The 22,896-nt window shown below is 31.6% G+C and overlaps 1 protein-coding gene and 1 long non-coding RNA gene across 5 annotated transcripts; one reads left to right on the top strand and one right to left on the bottom strand.

Moving 5' to 3' along the window:
- Positions 1 to 2,155: 2,155 nt before the first annotated feature.
- Positions 2,156 to 10,659, bottom strand: LOC105171097 (uncharacterized). 3 transcript variants are annotated; one of them, XM_011092113.3, is made up of 8 exons: positions 10,003 to 10,659; positions 6,973 to 8,703; positions 6,718 to 6,879; positions 6,582 to 6,636; positions 5,980 to 6,128; positions 4,750 to 4,836; positions 2,932 to 3,060; positions 2,156 to 2,535 (listed from the first exon to the last, which is right to left on the bottom strand). In XM_011092113.3, the coding sequence occupies exons 1-8, from the start codon at positions 10,072 to 10,074 to the stop codon at positions 2,410 to 2,412; spliced, it is 2,511 nt and encodes an 836-aa protein (XP_011090415.1). In that variant the 5' UTR covers positions 10,075 to 10,659; the 3' UTR covers positions 2,156 to 2,409. The 3 variants fall into 3 exon arrangements, 1 of the variants encoding a protein (XP_011090415.1); XR_002287758.2 differs by having other exon boundaries at positions 2,397 to 2,535; positions 2,932 to 3,127; XR_848544.3 differs by lacking the exon at positions 2,156 to 2,535 and adding an exon at positions 5,745 to 5,859 and having other exon boundaries at positions 3,010 to 3,060.
- A 3,911-nt stretch (positions 10,660 to 14,570) lies between these two features.
- On the top strand, positions 14,571 to 16,945 carry LOC105171096 (uncharacterized). Of its 2 annotated transcripts, none has more exons than XR_848543.3 (3): positions 14,571 to 14,949; positions 15,892 to 16,069; positions 16,581 to 16,945. It is a non-coding gene; the product is annotated as an uncharacterized LOC105171096 (long non-coding RNA). The 2 variants fall into 2 exon arrangements; XR_002287767.2 differs by having other exon boundaries at positions 14,573 to 14,949; positions 15,907 to 16,069.
- Positions 16,946 to 22,896: the final 5,951 nt, after the last annotated feature.

Below are 22,896 nucleotides of genomic sequence, written 5' to 3'. Positions count from 1 at the left end.
AAAAATTATAAATAATTAATGATTTATTAGACGATCTTTAATTAACAATTATCTAATAAATACTTTTAGAATAGATTGTCACGAGAAAGTATTTATAAGATGATTTTAATATTAAAAAATATTTATAATTTTTTAAACAATAAATAATATAATGATGAGAAATGTTATGGAAGTGCATTGGAATTTACACTAAATTTTATCTATTTAAACTTTGAGAAGAGAGTGAATTGATAATTCCCAAAATCTCCTGTTTTTCACAAACAAAGTAATCATGCTATGATTACCCCCCCCCCCCCCCACCCCCCACCCCAACATGCAACTCTGTCTTACACACACTCACACTATATATATATATATTTCTGGGAATATGAACACAAAATTTTCTGGGACATTTTTGACTTGGTTTCTACTTCAAGAAATAGACAAGTGGGATATGTAGGAATATTTTAATTTTATTTCACATAAATAGCCAATTAATATATAATAGGGTTAAATACATTTTACACCTCTGAATTATGCTTAAAATGCATTTATACCCCTGAACTACAAAATATAACAAAATAGCCCCTTATGATATACATTAATTTTTTTATGATCAAAATGCCCTTATTATTTACACCTCTAAACTATCTCTATTATAATTATTCTCCTAAATTTAATCTGAAATCTTATAATTTTTTTTAATTTAAATACACATACCCAAAAATTAGAATTTTTATATTGAGTATAGAATCTGTATAAACTCTATAAATTACAATTCTTATATCTTTTTACACAATTTATAAAAAATTTATATAACTTTTACAGTGTTGTTATATATGTTGAACTTTTTTTAATAATAAATTATCAATACGATTTTAAGATATTACATCGAACATATATATACATATATTGTAAAATATGCAAATCTATAATATAATTAACAATTTTCTATATTTTTTAATTAATAATTTGATATATTTTTATTATGTGGATATATAATGGAATAAAATTTATAAATTATATAACATACTTTTTCTATAATATTATACGCATTATGTAGTGACACATATTTACATGTACTGTTTAATATAATTTATTTATTTTATAAAACATATTTGTATATATTGAGCTTATAAATATTTTTGTGTTCCTTAATTTATAAAAGATTATAAATTATAAATGTTAGTTTTAAAATAAAACGTGAGTAAAATCTTAAATCACTAAAAATAATTTGGGGGAGATATTTCAATAAAATATATTTTAAAAAGTAGAATAAAAAGTATAAGGGTAAGTGAGAAGGAATTTTTATCTTATCAATACTAAATTATTTTGTCAGCGATGCTTTTACTACCTTTTATATTTTAAAGGTGTAAACAAGATAAAATACATAATTAATAGGTATAAAATGTATTTAAGCCTATAGAATATACCCACAGCAAAAATCCCTTTTCCAAGAACAAATGTTGCTTTTTTTTAACACTTTTCAAGAATCAAAAGTTTAGAAAGACTTCTACTTTTTGGATTGTGTACATTGGGAAATGTGATATTTACATTGGAGAATACACATTTTGATTTTTTCTTTTTGTAATAAATTTTTAGCATTTGTTTGGATATTTACATATCAGAAAAGATTTCAACTTCCACTCTCTTTTAAACTGTATTTTGTAGAATATTTCTTTAATATGGGTTGATTTGAAATCCTTTCAAAATTGAAATGTAGTCTTAGTTTGTGAAGGATGTTGGTTTAGTCATTCTCAAGCATGTGATGAAAAGCTTTTTTTCATGAGAAACTAAAAGTAAATATCTAAAAGTGGGGTTGCCCACTACATCATTTACACATTTCTACAATGTGGAAAATAAATAAATAAATTTCTTTAAATTCCAAAAACAAACATGGCCAAGAATCATTGTCATACCATAAAATAAATAACATTATAACCAACTCTCTTGACATTTAATATTATTACGAATACCTTCCACTACTCAAAAAATTATTAATGCTCTTTGATTTTAATAGTCGTTCAACAGTTAATCTAATTCGTCAATCTTTATTTGGTTTTCATCTACTTTTTAAGATAAATTAACCAAGATATCATTGTGGACTATAGAAAATTTAATTACAACAGAAAATTTAACACCTAAGATGGTAATTTGTTGCAGAAACGATCGAGAATTGAGAAAAAGAAAAAGAACCTGACGAATTTTAGTACTGTAAAACTACAGATATAGTACATCAAGATCGATATGCTATATAACAAGAGGAAGCTGTACGTGGTATATAGAGATCATTGCATATATGCGCTAAAACCAGCTAATATCTACATTTACACATCGTAAAGCGAAGCAACTTAACTTATACATGCACAGGCTCGACGTATCCAGTAAAGGGTTATAAGGAACCGACCTTGTTTAGCAGCACTCACAAGCTCATGATTCGTCCTCAGCCGACCAGTCAGACTTGCCCGTCTTTCCTTTGTTTCTCACACAAAAACTACCCAAGTGCTTCCTCACATATCCTTGGTTGATCTCAAACACAAAACTCATTCCCTTTATCTACAAAAAAATTACCATTTTCAAGAATTATTCACATAGCAGAGCTCAAAAAGTCAATTACATAGCATATCCGCAGTCAAAACTTTTGTATTTTCTCAGTCGAGACTTCACGTCTTGCAGAATAGCGGTCTCCTTTTTCTCTTTATAAGATTACAGGATAGTAAGTTAAAATGAACATTAAGCCTCAATTAGCAGTGAAAATAAATTAATGACAACAGCATACTACAGATGCTATTTATTAATGTGCTTTCAGGTAATTCTAAGCAAATGAGGAGGTTTCTGAAAGTTTCTTCACAAGAGCCTGATGGCAATATTCGCAAGTGAGGCGTCCAATTTCACATAGTCCCATATCCAGTTTGTAAACTGTGGAAATGTAAGTTGAATCAACAGATATACCTCAATCAAACAACTGGAACTAAGGTTCAGCAACTGCCCAGTTGCTACTGTTGTGCCATTCACTGATAGTGAACTCTTACCAAGATTTCTTATAAAGAAAGATCCATCAGCTTCCATCTTGATGATAGCCTAAGCAGATATAAATGGAAATGCCAGTTGAGATTGCAATACATCCAAAACAACAATAAATGGTGCCCTGTAAGTTAAATACATAAGAATGCTTAATTGTGTAATAAAGGGACAACCATCATTACTCTGAAGATCATAACTCTACGCACCCTAAATATGCAAAGAATCCAAGGCAAATGTTACACTTCCACCCACAACCCCACCGCACCCCCCGAAAAAGAAAAATAAAGTATTTGATCCCTACAATAGTCCAACCACTACGTTTGGATGGTGACTCTGCCACAAGATCAGTTGTTGCCACTGGCCCCTTTCCCCAGGGATTCCACAAGGGTTATTGCTTTTGCACACCCCAACAATTACTCATCAGAATCAAACCTTTGATCTTAGCTCTGATACCAATTGCAAAACTAACCACCTATCTCTATGTTTAATGCTATAGCTTGTAGTAATAGTGAAGCACAAGTTTTTAAACGATATAGCTATGCAAGCACTAAATATTGTCTGTCCAGTGCTGTGCCCCCGCCATAGAGCAATTATCAAAAGAGAAATTGTCGTCACAAGCCAACAAAAAATAACCATATACTTTCTGTATGAGCAACCTATTCAATCAACACAGCTCCACCATCCAACTTTTCTTAAATAAACCATAGAGTAACCGCCAAAAAAGAAAAAGGAAATTAAGGCATGGATACAAGTTTGGTAAACAAAACAACACTAGCTTGATTGCTTAAGTTAAACCTATGATGCATGGACATGGGCACAGAGATACAGTCACGATACGATACAGAAACGGCAACAAAAAAAATTACGACACAACACGGCTATATATAATATTTTTTTTAATTATATATATTCTCAATTCTCATAAATTAAAATATGCAACATGAAAAATTATCAAGGTAAAGCGTAAAATAGGCATGTCTTACATCTAAATTTTTAACCAAATGTGGCTTAAAAATAGACATAATTAGTTTATTTAAAAAGTACGCAATGAAAAAGTTATAATCATCAAATTAGTTAAATTATCATGACGATCTCTCGAATTTTAGTAATTTCATCGTAAAACTTCTAATTTTCTTTTCCCCTAAAACATCTAATTTGAGTGTATTGAATTGTCCTTTTTCTTTTTTATTAAGCACAAAACTCTTTTTTTTAAAGACAACCCAAAACTTTTTGAAATTATTTTAAAAAAAACCCTAAACGTGTCGGACACGCCTGCCTGACACCGTGTCCTTTTTCTTTTCCTTTTTTTTCTTTTTATTCTCGGACACGCGATTGCTATGTTCAACACGTGTCCGAGGCGTGTCCTTGTCGACACTACACCAAATAATTTTTTGGAGTGTCCGTGGACTATAGAGTTAAACCAAGCTAACTTATTGAAACAAGGAACCCAAACAAGTTATAACCAAATTATTAACAAGAAGATTGGTAGTAACGGCATGATGTTGAAGAGTCACTAGTTAGGAAGCACATCGTTCTGATAAGTTGCTTCTTTACACACCAAATAACTTAAACTTATTGCCGTAATGGCAAAAAGTTTAAGATATAACTTCTCATTGGATCTCTACCAACTAAAGATGTGCCTCATTCTACACATGATTTTAGTGAATAACTCGTTAATAAGACTCACAGACACAACTTCATTCATCTGCAGGTCCCAAATTTGAAGAACGAAAAGCATAATAATACCTGCCGCCTAGATATTTTATTAGCTCGTCCTTCTTTTCTTAGATCAATGTCAACATCAACATCATCAGTTGATCTTCCAAGTAAAACCTGCAAAGGAAAGTTAATTAAGCAAGCAACAGTATTAGATTTTTATAATAAATAACACACACTCAGTCACAGTAAGGAACAGTTGGACCATAAAATGTATATAACAAGTTGCAGACAACTCAGAAAGCACAAAGACAAGGCATTAAGGAGACAAAACCCAAATGTGAAATTATAAATCAAAATACCATTCTAGTAGCATCACAGAGAACAGTTGCAACCCTTTTATTGAAGAATTTTGACTGTCTCTAAGTACTATTTTTCATAAAAGACGGACAAGTAAACAGGAAGGCACTGTAGTCCATCAATTTAAGAGCCTTATGAGATCAACGAAGCATTTGTATTCTTCAGATATCAAAAGAGAGAACCAAACTGTCTAGATTATTGATTTTCAGAAATTGCTGGCACACGAAAAGGTGGCAACGCAACATTAAACCAGATATTTTAAGAGCCTCTATAGCTGAATGATGTGTTTGCTGTTCAAAACATGACCCATAAGTAAAGTTTAGATCAATATGTTGCAAGCAACTTCCTTCACAAAAAAATCTTGTTATATACATATGAAAACAAATGCGGAAAGATAATTTTTCATTGTAACTTCTTCAATCAGAAAGAATTGTTGGGCACAAATAAGTTCAAGCACTTGCACTGTTACATGATAAAAATTGATATCCATATTATCGTGCATTATCGGAGGACCATGTATATCTCTACAAGTACTTCTTTGGCAGACGTGTAGGTCCATTTGCGAAATGTTTGTGAGACCTCCAGAAGTGCCATAGTGCACACATATGTCACAAAGAAGCATTAAAAGATTTAAAACATATCTTCATACCATTGAAATACACAACTGTTAGTTGCCTATATATTCAAAGCAGCTATTCGTTCAGGAGCTTATATGTACTACATACTTTTTAACTTTTGAGTAGGAGTAAAATCCTTCATGCTTATTGTTGAATTTGATGTAGATCATCCATGCATCTTGTAAGAGAAAACAATCAGCAATCTTTTCCAGAATAGGTGGTTCTGAAGCATGAACATGCAAATGGGAAGAAATAACAAACATAAGGGACCTACTGTTTCCTTGTCTATTTCCCTTCAACTACAAAAGAGAGAAATATTAGCAGGAAGCTTTGAACAGAGTACCTCAGGCTTCCTGATGTAATGCCTCAAATGGCGGCCATATAAGATAGCTAGAGCTCCTTGAGATGTCATGGCCCTTTGCAAGCAGGAACGAGCACCTTGTTCCAACCTTATGATTGTTCTCTTAGTGTCATCGTACTGATAACTAGGAACTGAATAGTAAAGACACCCAACTAAACCAATTATTATCAAATTTTGAAACAGCAATAAAGCATGCATTTTTTCTTCGATCAAAATAGAGCACAATATCATCCATGAATACATATTAGTCATTACAGTAGTAATGGTGAATCGGATTTCAGACATGGTGCAGCCTCAATTACTAGGTAAATGCGTGACCATCATAACATATAAGTACAGAATTATCTTTAGTTTGTGCATGTCAAAATCAAGAGTTATTCCAGATGTTTTCTAATATTCGTAAATGATACAAGAATCTTACATGAAAAAAAATAATAATAGTGAGAAGATAAGAGTACTAGTGTAAATATTTGCACTCAAAATTTATTCTAAAAGTCTTCCACGATTGAAGTAGCAACTGGAGAATGAAGAACACACAGAACCAATTTTTACCAACTTAAAACTGTACCCATTAGTTACATTACCTTGCCTGCTAATGTGGGAGTCTTGATCATATGGATCTAAGTCCATATCAAGTATCTGCAAGGAAATAATTGCACGATCAAAAGCCAGAACGTCAATATAGATAAGATTCAAGTCCACGAGGTTCTGGAGTTATACCATAGCTTCTACATCAGAAAAATAAGGCACATCATCATCAATAAGAGATTCCTCAGGATCTGATACTGAGGAATCGGCTGCTGATTCTGGAAGGGGGGTTCTTGCAAAACCTGTTTCCGTGGATCGCATAGTCTCAGTAACTGTTGTTGGGTTGTCTCTAACCTGTTTACAAAACATAGGTATTGTGATAACATCCTCATGTAAGCTAGACTAGATAAGAAATCAATAAAGGAAAAAGAATGTGAAACAAACAACCTTCATATCAACTCCCTGAACTTCTTTATCAGCCAGACTATCACTGGATACTTTTGCAATTGCATAAAGCGATCTTCCTTTACTGGAATCTCCGATGGTTGTGTTGACAAATCCAGGAAGAAGGGCCTGAGGGGTGGAGTCATGAATTTCAGTTTTGGATGCACCGCCAACAAGTGGGTGCACTGACCGCGATTCTGGCAAACTATGCATTCCCACCTTCTGGGGCCACCCAAGAACTTTGGTGGAATCTTTTGCTTTCATTGACAAGTTTACAGCTTGGGCATTATCCTTCTCGTGAGCGGCAGCACATGCATTTTTAGAAACCGTGGTGACTGGTTGTGTTGCAGAATAACCAAATGACGTGGAAGGATGGATAAGCAAGAATATATCATCATTGCATGGAATTTCAGTGTCCTCAGTGTTCAATGTGCAGCAGATTTTGCCATTACTAAGTTCCGTAAAATCAGAAGCTAAAGTGGATTTTGAAGGCACAACAACCTCTGGGTTATGATTTATTTGCTGGTCTCCATCAACAGAGGACACAGCAACTAATGCCGCGGGGTTTTCAGTAGGATCAGGTGCCAAACTAGCCTGCGGAACTGTTCCGGTCTCCTGTTCAACTTTTGCAACATCATTTCTCTGACCATCTTTGTTAGAACCCTCGAGGACTGAACTAACATCATCAATACAACATTTATTCTCTGCATGCTTTTCATCTTCATCCACCAAAAGAATCTCATCCTCATTTGAAAGGTTCAAAAGTGAATCAGGATCCGCAAATTCACCTGCATACACTGCTGAACTACTTTCTTTACCCTCTACATCATTGGGAATCATATCTTCAGCGACCTGAGCTGTATCTTGCAGGCTCATGCTAACAGGTACTGAAGCTGAAACATCTTGCGTCCCTCTCCAGTGGCGCAAGTGAGGCTGGTCAGATGCAAACACCATTGTTTGAAAAGACGAAAAGCCATCTGAATTAGGGGCACTGAATTGTTGTCTGCCTTCAAAGCCAACAGGAGGATCATTAGGATTTTCATGTATTGAATTTTTTCTGAGAGTAAGTGCACTTTTTCTGTTTTTGATATTGACCTCCAAATTCCTGCCTTCTGTTATTGAGGAAGTGACATTCTCATCAAATCCATAACGTCCCATGATTTTATTTTGGCGATTGTCCTCAAAGGAATTTGAGCATCCAGCCTGTGATACATTAGTTGCACCAGATGCCACAGCAATATCCCTTATTGTTTCTGGAAAAGCATGCCGTAAAATATCTAAATCTTCTTCTTGAAGTCCTAAATGATCCGGTATATTATCTCCAAGCATACAGTTTTGACCCAAAGGACTACCATCAAGCATTACCTGTTTGTGAAAATCAGCACCAGGCCCGCTGAATTCATGAGGATTAGGTTCAAAAAACCCTAGATCACTGTTACTGAAAAATTCACTACGGAATCTTTTTCTCATAGCATAATATTTTCTACGGATGCTTTCTAATTTCCTCTTCTGCGAAACCTCTTTATTTCCTGTGAAGTTGTTCTCTGATCTATTTAACTTTGATGCTGCTGGACTGATGCCAGAGATCTCAAGCTCAAAGATATGAGCAGAAGCTTGGGCTGAAATATCAGGATCATAAAGAAGAGAGTACCATCTCTCTCGCAGTTCACGTAAAGTATATCTGCGAGAAAATTGTACCGCACCTTTGGCAAGTGCTTCCAATGATGCACCAGCCTGAAAAGAAGAAAGTGATAGGTATCGTGTTAACTAAATGCATTAACCATCAAGTTAAAGCAACAACTTTATCAGTGAGCCAAGAACACATAATACCACCTTCAAAAGGTCAAGGTTCTACAACTCCAACGATTTAAGATATCGAGCATGAAGTACTATTCTTTGGTATTGACTTCTCTATTTAACAACTAAGAATGAGGAAAAAAAGAAGAATGTTTGTAATTAAAAACGTGACTATGACTAAAATTTTACATATCGTGAAAATGAATAAAAAAATAACGTTTGAATCTATTCCTAGATTCAAGAAAAAGTTAATTTTTCATACAAAGATGCATAGTCAGTATATTAAAACATTACTTTGATATTGTTTGAGAGAGGCATAATAGATAAGCAAGTAGACCGGAAGTGAAGTTGTGACGTGGGCTGTTGAATCAACAAAAACAGCAACCTTCGCATCCTTTGAGAGATGAGGGGAAAAACTCTAAAGCCAGTGATTTGACCATGAAATGAACTGTACTTTTTTCACATATTTACTGATTACAATTGAACAACCATATAAATGCAAGATTTTGCACAAGTATTATACACGATTATGTGACTAGTCCCACTCTCTTACACATACACACCTATGTGTTCATGTTTGTTATTTTTCACCAGCTCAAACCTATGGTATGTAAAATCCACTTTAAATGGCAACTAGAGAAGTTTTGGTCATAAACTAAAACACTTCCTTTTTCCAGTTTGAGACAAGAGTGGTATGTACTTCCACTCAACGTCATTCTTTTTTCCTAGTTGAACAATCCTAATACTTAACTATAACCAATGATATTTATTTCTATCCTGACATAACATATAGACATAACATATAAACCAACAAAAGTTTTAGAGAGAAGCTCTTCTTACAACTTAAAAGACACAAGAAAGTCCATAATGAAGCATTAATAAACCCAAGAAACAAATAAAAATAAGACATTTAACTCTTAAAAAATAAAACTTTCGAAGATCATAAACTGCTCAAGAGTTATGATTTCTTCCCAACGTATTACAATAATTAACTACTGCATAATTCGCCTTCCATCCATATTAACTTCAGGACATAGTAATTTAGCGAAAAGCAACAAAGATACTTTGGAGACTTTTCCAAATCAAAATTAACAACAAAAGAATAAAAATTAAATTCAATAGAAATCCACTGGACAATCATTCTAATACTAGACCCGTATGACATAAAACTTAAAAGAGTTCAAATTGCAAGTGAAAGTAATAAACTACGAAATTAAACATTCCGAAAGAAATTACCTCTACAGCATTCTTCAGCAAGAGGTCATCTTCAGGAATCCACTGAATTGACACCGAAGGAACGGTCGCCATTCAAAATTAGCTTATCATAAATCTAACACAAAAAGTCCAGCTTCTACGTACACTTTATAGATGCAAAATCTAGCCGTTTAAAGCAATTTACAGCAAACTTGAGTGAAGGAAACAAGCGATTTCCACATAGATTTAAACTCCTCAGCTTACTCTAACAGCGATTGTTCAAGTGAGGAAGAAGAACATCCCCCTTTCGGGACAAAAAGGCACTTCTCCTAAACTTCCACATTCAAATAAAAATGGGCACCTAAAATTTCAGTCTTTTCCCCCCAGAAAACAGAGAAATATCATCAATTATGGGAGAACATTCTGGAAATCCATAGCTGTTCATCGATTTAGAGAAGAAACACCGACCAATTTCTCCAAATTCCATTTCTTTGCCTTACCATAGCATTATATCGCGCTTATGAAACTTTGATTCTGGTTGGAGAATTCTGAATTCGAACCCTAACCACTCATTTTCTCAGGATTGATGATTTGATTTCAGATGCTTTTTCGCGTACAGAAATTCTTTTGAAGATGTTTGGATGTATCCCAAGTAGAGAAGAATATACTGCAACTACTACCAATATTTGTTTTTCGGGTTTTTGTAAGCAAGCACTGTGTTTTTTCATTCATATAATAATACTTTTTTACATTTTAGAATATACAATTAAAAAAGTTAAAACATATAAAATAACAAATTATATTTAAAAAATAATAATTTAAGATATTATCGACAACAAAAAAATTAATATTGTGATATTAAAACAACGTCAAGTTATTTTTATTAAAATAAAATACAATTATTTAATTAAAAATATAATTATCATATTTAAAACTTATTATGAAGGTGGTGTCATTAATTAATCATCGATCGAGAGTGTAGATGCTCTTTTGTTTTATATGAACTAGCAATTGTGGCACGTCGTCGTGTGCGCATACAATAAATAACTTTTTACGGTTTAAAATATATTATAAATAAGAGTAAAATATCTAAATTAATACCTTATATTAAAAAGAATTATTAGTTAAATTAAAATTTTTAGAGTTTAATAAATTAGTTATCTTATCAGTTGAAGCTCATTTTTGACCTCACAAGAAAATGGTGTACTGGTGTTATTAACCGTCGTTTGTGAGTGTGGAGGGCTTTTTTTTTTTTTTTTTTTAATATTAGCCGTTGTGGCATGTTGTTCCTGCAAGGATATAATGAATAAAATTTTTACAAACTTTAAATATTTTAGAAATAATATTATAAATAAAAATAAAACATATAAATCAATACATTATATTCAAAATTTAAAAAAAAGAAAAAATATTAATTAATATAAAGTATAAAAAGTTAAATATAAATGAGTTATTTTATCGTGGGAAGGGCATTTTCGGGTTCATAAAAAATTGGTGCAGCTATATCATTAACTACCGTCTGCGAGTATGGAAAGTCTTGTCTTTTTATACAGTACTAGTATTGTGGCACGCCATTTTTGCGTGCATATAGTGAGTAAATTTTTTTACATACTTTAAAATATATTTAGAAATAATATTATAAATAAAAATAAAATATATAAATCAATATATTATATTAAAAATAAAAGAAAGAAAGAAAGAAAAAAATATTAATTTATCAATTAATGTAAAATTTGATAAGTCAAATAAGTTAATTATTTCATGGGTTGAAGGGCATTTTTACTTCACATAAAAATTGGTGCAGCTATATCATTAACCGTCATTTATAAGTGTGGAATATTTTTTTCTTTTTTATGTAGTATAGATAGATTAGTATTGATATAGATTAAAAAAGACTTATTTTAATATCACTTAATAAAAATAAATGTTTCTTACTATAGAAATAAATAATAATTATGGTAATCCTAATCAATTAATAAATAATTAGTAATTTGGTACTAATTATACAGGATCATTTATTTAGTAAGGAATAATCTTATCATTCACTTAATATAATCCGTGAAGTAAACAGGGCCTAAGTATAACATAAATAAATATTTTGTCAATAAACCTAAACTCTTATACCACTTTAGGCGAGTATTAGCTCCGAAATGCAAAATGAATGAATATATATAGACCAAAATTGCTCTTAAAAAGCTGTGTAGGGGTAAAATTGTTCAAAATTGGATCAAAGGAATAAAATTAAGCAATTTTGAAAATTACCAGAAAAAAAACTAAAACGAGTAAATTTAAAGGACTAAAATTAATAGCAGTCAAACTTAAAGGACTAAACAAATAATTTTTTTTTTAATAAATATATATTTTCAAATATAACTTTCTAATATTCCTCAATATAATTGAATAATATTTCTCAAATATAATTTTCTAATATTTCTATTAACTTTTTTTTTATCAATGTTTCATTATTATAGAAACTAATTAAATACCTGTGCATATAATTAAATAATCAGTTAATCAATGTGATTAAATTGAACAGATCAACTGTAAATTAATAACAGTAATTAAATCTACAAAATTAAATAATTTAATTCATTAACTATAACATTCCTAATTGAAATGAGATATTTAACCGATCACTAATTTATAAATAATCAAACTCATAAAACTTTTAAGTTAAATAATAAATCGGATAGTATAAACAAATTAAATAATATAATTATTTAAATTAATAGTAATTAGAGTAAAAGGATTAACCCACCCTTATCCTATTCTTTTTTAATATTTTTCAAAATACCCATTATGTCCTATAAGTTTTTTTAATTATTATGATTTGCTTTCAAGTATTTTCTAAAACTCCAATTTACTCAATTTCAAGTTTTTAATATAATCAAAATTTAAATTTGTAATTTATTTATTAACTAATTAAAATTTTTTAAATACTTACAAATTAATTTTATAATTATGTATTATAATCTTTGAATGTCACCACCCCATGCGCGGTTGCCCAGATTCATCGTCGCCCCCCGATTCGTCATCACTCACCTCTATTCGCATGTACATACATATGTATATAACATATATATCAAATATTTTTGTAATTATTATATATTATAATCTTTTTGTTATCTATATAATTGCGCGTGTATATATATAAATACCAAAATATATTTTAAAATCTACCTAAATCTAAATCGTTCATTTTTAATTAAGAAATGTCAATGGCTATTAAAACAAGAGTAAACATGGGCAAATCACTAGAAACTTCAACGTTGTTAAGGGCAACTAATGGAAGGGAGAGCGTGTGCACTATTTCATAAAATACGAGAGTTTTTTATATAAAATTTTAATATGAGGTTTTCAGCCGAATTTTTTAAATATATGGGAGTTTTATGCAATTTATTTAAAATAATTCAAAATGTAAAGGCTAAAAAATCACAAAAATGGTAGTCTAATACATACAGTACACTCTTCAATTACCACACAGAGCAACAGAGAGAATCCCAAGATGGGGAATACTGAAGCTTGGGTGAAAAGAAATCAAGAAAAGTATTGACTCAATATCCCCAGCAAATTTTTCAGACAGGGGAAGTTTCAGACAACTGGGAAAATTGATTTTTAGAGAAATTGTGTTTAAAAAATGTGTATTTGTGATTTTAAATCTAAAATTAGGGGTAGGAAAGTAAGATCAACCAAGGAGGTGAAAGATAGGCCGAGCAAGATAATGAAAGAAAAAGCGGATCGGTTCGAGATCGTGGCGGAAGCGTGAAATACGGTAAAATAAAACAATAAATGGATTAAAACCAGATCAAAGAGGTGCACCCTTTTATCATTAATTCCCAGGCACTTGGTGCAAATAAGACGCAGAGATGCATAAAATAAATTAGCATTTAAAAAGTGGCAAAAAATAAAGAGCACCGAACATAAAAGTAACCATGAAAGTATACATTTTCTCGTTTTTCTAATTGGTTATTAGCATTGACTTCAAATCCTTCTCCGTATCCGTTTACTTAGAGGGTTCAATTGTAGAACCCCTTTAAAGCAAGTTCACATTACATCGTGGAAAGGATCTATCCCTCTTTTAAAGCAAGTTCACATTACATCGTGGGAAGATGGATCTATCCCTCTTGTTAGAAAGGATTAGATCCATAAGAAGAAATCATGAAGCTTTCTACTTGCCTCGCAAGGATTGGAAATGAGCTCGTTGCATTGCTGCTTTGAGTTGTATTATTTCCTTTTAGACTTTTGTAAAGCAATGGCCGCCGACTCGTTGCCTTTGCGTCCCATTAAAGGTCTTATCCCTCGATCATTTTCTTTCATAATTAATTCCATCACTTCCACAATAATTTTTGTGTGACCCTTTAGGTTCACCTCAATTAGACTTGGGCTTGTGATCGACAAAATTAATTATTTTTTGTTATTCTATAACCAGAAATATCTATTATCATGTGTAGCCATCTAGCAACAGTCTATAGGATTAGAGACCAGGTTAATGTCGATCGTGTACAATAAGACCGTATTTACTAACCAAGAATACGAAGGATATCCGGCGTAATCGGATTAGTATATTGTTTACTTTGAAAAAGCGTGGCTCGGTATTGATGCTAAAGCCTGGTATTTGGCTGAATAAAATGCTGATATGAATCCGGGCTAGGGGGTGGGATTTGAATCCGGCCGAGCTATCCCACATTTCAGGATCTGCATTTTACATTTTTATCCTCAAATTAGCACTCTCTCTATCCCTCTCGAAAAATTAGCACTCTCACTCTCTCTTTTCTCTCTCGATGGAGTCCTGCTGGGTATCGGATCGTATTCTTCATTTCTGCAACACTTTTCGAGCCAAGAATTTGAGCCAGCGACATAGAAATCAAGCAGAAAAAAAGAAATAAAAGAAAAGATGCAGATCTTCGTTAAAACCCTTTTACTGGAAAAACAATCACGCTCGAGGTCGAGAGCAGCGACACCATCGACAATGTCAAGGCCAAGATTCAGGTCCCAGTTTGCCCTCCCCTTTTTGTTCTAATTTTGGGTAGTGATTGTTATTTGTTTTGGTTTTGTGTTTTGGGTTTGGGTTTGGATTTTTACCTGTTGTATCTCTGTGGAGTTTGTTGTGCTTGGGGGGAGATTTAGGAATTTCGGGTTATTCTATTTTTGTGGATTGTGGTTATCGATTTACGCAGTGGATGGAAATAGGGTTTGGAATTCTTATGTTTATTATTTTGTTTTTCTTGATCACATTCCTGCCCGTTGGGATGTTGTTAATGATATTTGGTGTATAAGCGGCAAGCTTGAATTTCTGTTGTTTAGTTATAAGCTGAAGGTCATTGAACGAAAATTTTCATTGATTTGGGATTATTAACTTGCCTTAAAAGTTAAAATCTCAAATTGATTTAATCGGTAAGGCTTTTATATAAATTTCAGTAGTTAATCAGGATTTCGGGTTATTGGTGGGGCGTGGAAGGGCTTGAATGTTTGGGGGAGGAGTCTTCATGTAACTTGCAAATAACATACTAAGAGTCTCTTGTATTGCTTGCTTTCACTTTTCTTTCTGTCTTTTTCTTGTTGGGGGATGGATGGATGGGTGGGGTTGAATTGAGTTGCATATTTGAAACAATTACTCATGAAAATTGAACTTGTATTGGGAAATAATGCAGCTTTCATGATTTATGTATATATATGCACATATATTATATATGTATTTGGTTGGGAACAATTCCGAGTTCTTTATATTGGTTGAACTTCAACTCTGTGTAATATGGTCATTTCATTCGCCCACTGTGTCCCAGTGACACGAGGAAATCCAGCCTTTTTATTAGTTAGAAGGTGCTTTATGATTTAACTTATTCCAGTTTGAAATATAAAAATAGAATTTTGAAATTAACTTGAATCTTTTATCACTACTTTTGAAGTTTATTTACCGTGATAAGTACTTAGGTTTTGAGTGTGCAGACATGCTTTGAGAAGTCATAAGCTTCATGTTTGTGGTTGGGATTCCTTCGGTTGGATGCTCGTTTGCAAAGTGCATTGGCTCATGAATAGAGCCAACTGATACCATTGACAGAATTAAGGAACGGGTTGAGGAGAAAGAAGGAATTCCTCCAGTGCAGCAAAGGTTTGTGATATGTCTTACGTAATATTTGGAATTCCTCTTTACTTCCTGTGCTGCATGCGCTGCTGGATTCTATTGATTTAATTCTTAACTGGAAACTGGCAATGGCTAAAATCTCTTATTGATCTTTTGTAGTTGGTGTCGCCGGTGCCCTTCATTGTGTTTTACCCATATGTCAAGTTTCATCTACTGATTTCCAGACACTCCCTGTGTTCCAACTCATTTTTCCATTTTACTTGAGAATTCTGTCTCCCCAAAAATTTACAACCTTCGGAATCCTGGGTGAATGGATTGGTTCCTCTTCCTCTCATCTCCTCCTGACCTCTACTTCTATCTCCTAGTGTAGTGATAGAAAACCCAAACGAAAAGAGAGACATGTCTGGTTCTTGCCTTTTTAAAATATGTTTCAAACTTGTGAATGCCAAGAGATATGATTCAGTTTGTAGACTTTGTAGAAATACATAGTCGATATTAGTTTCATTTATGCAACAACATTGAGACTTTCACATTGTAGGCTCATTTATGCTGGCAGACGACAAAACTGCCAAAGACTACAACATTGAGGGTGGCTCTGTTCTTCATCTGGTCCTTGCTTTGAGGGGTGGTAGTCTATCGGCTTCTGCTTAGGAAATTCGCAATAAACTGAGTTTAAATTTCATGTACTCATGGGATATGAGTGAATTCTGCTAAAAAAGCAGTTTGAGTTCCGACTCCATTCCCTATGTATTTCTTGCTTTTCTTCTTTTTCCTTGGCTGAAAGAGGTTGTAATCATCAGTTCACTGGGCTGACTCCTATCCCCATATGGTAATTTGTAACTCCAGTTCATTGCGAATATTTTACTTGTGTTAATTATTACGGAAGAAATTAAATCTTGAAAATTTGTACATTTTTTTTCAAGAACAACTTATAAAAGTTACAAACGTTTTAGATTGAAATCTTTCAATATATACTATACCATATTATCTCCCCAAGTAAAAGTATCTGTACCAAAATGTGGAACTCCTCTTCAACATTTGATAAATATAGATATATATAAATGTTATATAGCAAGAAGATGAAGTATCAGGTACATGAGAAAACAAACCTCTCTTACAAACAAGTCTTCTTACAATTTCATAGATATACATACTTCTATTGTTATGTATAAAATATATATATATATCTCCATCAAGATGGAGATGGAAAAGAAATATAAAGTTACACCCTGTTTGGCTGTAAACATAGAACTTTTTCAAGAATCACAGCAGCACTCATGTCTGTTTTTATATATTAGTAAAGCACCACCTTTTTTAGTGGCTCTGTTTGCATGTATGTCCTTCTTCTTGAAGTTGAGAAGCAGACGAAGGCTCTCGGACGGGAGTACTGGATGATTCTTCTTCTTCAGTCACAAACCGGAGCATAATTGGGGGAAAGAGAGGAAAGGGAAACGAACCGGGGCAGCTCACTCTGTAATTTCTCAATTAGAAGAGGGCAAAAAGATAATAGAACTAGTAAATGGTCGATTTAATCCATGCAGGTAAACAGAATTGTAAGAATATATTGGCATTCTTGTTTGGAAAAGTAAACACCATGTACTTTATCCCAATTGGGACAATCCCAATAACAATCCAAAGTTAATCCGAAGGAAGGATGGATGCAACCACGTAAACACGGCCTTAATATTATAGCTAATAATAATTTTTTTTTAAAGTGCTTGTTCAGTTATATGGATCAGGTAAGTTTATCAGCCCCACCATGTTTTATCCAACAATGCATTTTATCTCTAAAGATTTCAATAACATGGGCAATTTTGCCAATTTACATTTGTTTTTATCTAAAAATTTATCCTACTAAATGAACAACAACCCACTTTTCAAAATTTTTAATCCATTTAGATTAACACTCTATAAATTTTGAACTTGACAATTCACGTACCTTATTTATTTTGACTAGAATTTTTATATGGATAAATATATAGAACTCATTTTTCATGTGGCTTAGCTTTCAACCTATAATGTAGGAATATTTTAAAAAATTATTCAATGTGTTGGACATGACCAGAATAGATGTTGGAGACGGCGTTCACGTGTCTAAAAATATAAAATAAAAAGAGGACACGACGTTAGACACGCTAACATGTTTTGGAGGCGGGTCCATCATGTTTATTTAATAATTTTTTTATAATTTCAAAAAGTTTCGAGTTGTCTTAAATTTTTTTTGAATTTAATAAAAAAAACAGAATTAATTCACTCAACTCAAACTAAAAGTTTTGGGATGAAATTACTAAAATTTTGAGAGATCATCATGATAATTTAATTAAGGGTAAATTGCAAACACCCCCCTGTGTTTTAAAAAAATAGCACGAAATTCTCATATGTTATGTTTATAGGTAAAAAATCCCTCGTATTATTTAAAAGGCAGCAAAATACCCTCCCTCTGTAAGGTTTTAGTAGAGAGTGATGAACACGCGTTGGTGATGCGAATTGGCCTCATTTTTTACCTTTTTTGCTGATTCTTTTAGTTAGCAAATGTCCGTTTGCCCCCTTTGTTAGACATTTAAGTTTATAAATATTTTTCACTTTTACTTGGTAAAGAGCATTATTTTAATAAATTACATATTATGATTAATTTAATTTATTTTATTACAATTATATTTATTTATAAAATCTATTAACTAAATATTAAAATACATAAAATACATATAAGTTTTAAAATTTAAAAAAATTAAATTAACATATCACAATACAAAAATTACGATACTAGAATTCACCATTCAAATTTAAATACTTATAGGGATGTACATAAAAGTAATTATAATAATTATATATTACTATTGAAATTCAAATTTATTTTATATGTATATATTTATATATAAAATTAATACAAAACCAAAAGGTTATAGAAAAAAATAGACCATTGTCTTCGCTTCCGGCCACCAGCTTTCCATTGCCTATAGATTTGGCAACGACGGTCCCCACAAGAAGATATAGACGACCTCCATCACCTGGATCTAGGGGCGACTCCATCGTCGCCCTTTTTGCTTGCGCAGCTCGATAGCGAGGTTGCCCAAACTTCTGGGCGACCTCGCTGTCGCCGAGTGTCGTGGCGGCAACTCCGCCCTTAATATGTGTGTATATATATATATATATATATAGATATAATAAGGGGTGCTCTGTTGTTGTCCATTTTGCTTGCGTAGGGTGACAACGAGGTTGTCCAGACTAGACGACCTCGCTGTTGCCTAGTGTCTTTGATAGGATCGCATTTTGTGCTTATTTTATATAATATTTTAGCCTATTTTGTGACCAAATGCTCCTAATTAAATATTATTTTGCAGCATTAGGACAAAAGAAATGGAAAATGAAGAAAAGCACCAAAATGAAAATTCAAACAAGACTCAAACTCAATTTTTGGCAAGAGTTTGGAGCTGCTTGGACTACCTCTGATGAAGGAAGAGTTTAACTAGAATTATAATTTTTATCTCTATAAGTCTTTTAGTTCAACTAGGAATCTACTTCTAATCCTAGTAGAACTAGGTATCTAGCTATTATAAATAGGTGATGTAATTCACTTTAAGAGACAACTTTTGAACTCTTCTATTTCTCTACGTTTTTATATTATTTTGCTTTTCATGCGTTCTGAGCATGTCTAGCTAAATCTCTCATTCTGGTTGAAGACTTGGTGAACGCTTAAATCCAACAGGTTGTGAGATCTAATTTGTGCTTTCTACTTTTATTGATATTGGTATTTGTGTTGTTTTCTGTGCTTTTATTACAAATAATCTGATTTATTGTCAAGAATATTTGCCTAGCCAATTGAACTTTCAAATCCGTATTGTCTGTTTAGTTCGATAACTAGTGGTAACACAATATAATTGATTATGTAGAAGTTTTCGATTATGTTGTGGGGAATGCACGATCTAAGTTAAATAAATCCTCGTAGGAATTTATTGGTTAGAATTGGGCCTTTCTAGTTCTTAATGCTGTCGGTAAATTAAATCTTGAGAACGTTCCCAATGTTGTTTACTGATTAGGGATTTAGTCAACGGATGTTCCTTGATTATCCACAAGGTAAGGAAATGTGAGGTCGTTAGATCGTACCAATTGCCATAACCAATTTATCTATCATGAATAATTGTTATCTTTGCATCTATGATCAACCGTGGAATTAAGTGTGATCCTATCTTTAACTGGAATACTCTTCTCTTATATTTATCTCTTCTAATTTTATTAGCTTTTTAGTTTTATTCTTCTTCACAATCAAAACTCCCCCTAATTATTCTCGTTTTTTAAGGAATTAATTTAAAACCAATCTCTATGGATTCGACCCTACTCACACATCTACAAAAGTATTCGTAGGAATTATTTTTGATGGATTCGACACCCATCAGTCTTGGTGGCGACTGGCATCATCGCCCCTAACTGTACATGTGTATAGTCATAGATATAGATATATGACTATACATATATATATATGTATAAAATAAATATACATATGTATATATAACTGTATGTATAAATATATATTTAATATAAAATATATTTTAAAATAATTTTAAATTTGGACCATTTATTTTAAATTATTGATGATCAATGACTATCATAACAAGGGTACAACAATGAACTTAAAAATTTTAACGTCGTTAACTTTGATTAATAGAAGGAAAGAGTGTGCATAATTTGAAAAATACAGGATGTTTTTTACCTATAAAATCAACACAGGGGTTTTTAGCTAAAAACTGAAAACACAATGGTTTTACACAATTTATCCTTTAATTAATTATGATGTCCAAAGTATCAACTAAATTTGTATTATATGGGCGTCATTCAACACATTTTACACTAAAGTTTGATAAAAATGATTTCATTCCCCTTTAAATAAAAAAATGAGGGGATATTTATACTAATATAAATTTATGATATTTATGGTAAGTATGGGCAAAGACTACTTTAACCTTCACCAACCCCCTATTATAGGGATACGATTTATTGGTTGGGATTATTCTAGTAATTCATTATTATCCATAAATTTGGTAAGTTTGACTTGAACCTTCCTTCTCGAGAATATCATCCTTACCTTATTTAGCTTAATTTCTTTTCTCCATCAATTTGAATTATTAAAAACATTTCATTGCGCACTTTTTGAAATAAACTGATTGTATATATTTTTGAAGTGTAATTTGATTAAAAATATAGATGTAAGATATACTTATTTTATATTTTATCTTGATATTTTTCATATTGCATATTTTAATTTTATGAGACCATATCATGTCTTAATTTTTTATTTTTTATATACTATCATATCCATATCATATCATCTCTATATCACCGTATTCAGGTCCATATATTATGACTTTCTGCATTTGATAGGGGTGGGTATTGGGTTGAGTTCGAAGGGTCCGGGCGGTTGTTGGTAAGCTAAAATAGCTATTCTATTGCGGACACGACTTTTGCGAATATGCAATAATTTTGGGAGTTGTAATTCACACTATATATATATATATATTTTAAATAATCCAAATAGGATCTAAGATCATCGTGGAAAACAAGTTAATAACATTGAAAGTAGGGGTGACAGATGAGTCGAGCAGGCTCGACTTTGAGCTCATTGGAGGCTGTTCAGCTCGCGAGCTGGTGAATTTTTTTCTTATATACATTCTTTTGAATTTTTTATATATTTATTTTTATATTCAATATTTGATCAATTTTATAATCTAAATTGACCATATATTATAATTATTAATCAGTATCATATATTTTAGTTTAGATAATAATAAATTATGGTACTTTTATTTATACATTTAATCAACTTAGTAAATTATAATATTTTTTATAATTAAAATTATTATTTAACATGATATATAGAACTTTATGTTATATTTTAATATATATTTGTATTACGTTAATATTTTTTAAATTGACAAGTAATTCACTTATAATTTTTAATTATTTATAAATTTATATCAAAATTTAGTAATTCCTATGAATTAATCTAAAAATTATTATAATAATAATAATAATAATGATGATGATGATGGTTGAACAATTCTAATTATTATTTTATTATTATATAATGTGATTAAAAAGTTTAATCAATAATTATGATATCTTAAAATTTGGGCACCTGATTCATACGAAATATAAATATATACAAGACTGTGTCCATTAGATCATATTAGATGGTATGATTTAAAATTATATGGTCTGATTCAACGCTACACTGTCTTGAATGATTACTCTTATGTTTTGAGTACGATATCTTGACATCCATATATCCAATAAGTCTAAAACTTTATCAAATGTATTTTTTTGTAAGTTTTATCATATCTAACGGTCTGATATGAATTTTGATGACCCGATTACCCCATGTTGTTCAACAATATAAGATGATAGTTACATCAATGTTATACTAACATTTATAAATATATAAATTTTGCAGATTGTGAACACATAGTAATTTCAACTATATCTATGTAAAAAATTTATAATTCTCATGATTTAAAATAATAATAATAATAATAGTAGTAGTAGTAGTAATAATAATAATAATAATAATAGTTGTAGTAGTTGTAATAATAATAATAATAAGAAGAAGAATACAAAAAGTCAAAAATCAATGCTGTGTTTGGATTCCAATTTTGGCCCATTATCGAGATGGGCCAAAAACACAGCAATGTTTGGTTTTAGTTTTTACACCTTGACTAGGTGTAAAAACAGACTACTAACCTATTTTTTTTTTATTTTATAGACCTAGCCCATAACAGAAATTAGTGTTTTTTAAAGTGTAAAATTGCAGCTCCTTGTCATCGTCTTCAACCTTTTCTCCCCACAAATTCCGATCGAACCGA

This window comes from Sesamum indicum, linkage group LG9 (genome assembly GCF_026168435.1).
Source record: "Sesamum indicum cultivar Baizhima isolate 11 linkage group LG9, ASM2616843v1, whole genome shotgun sequence".
Taxonomy (NCBI): Eukaryota; Viridiplantae; Streptophyta; class Magnoliopsida; order Lamiales; family Pedaliaceae; genus Sesamum; species Sesamum indicum.
Note: the sequence above shows the minus strand (reverse complement) of the source record. Positions and strands in the feature narration are given on the sequence as shown.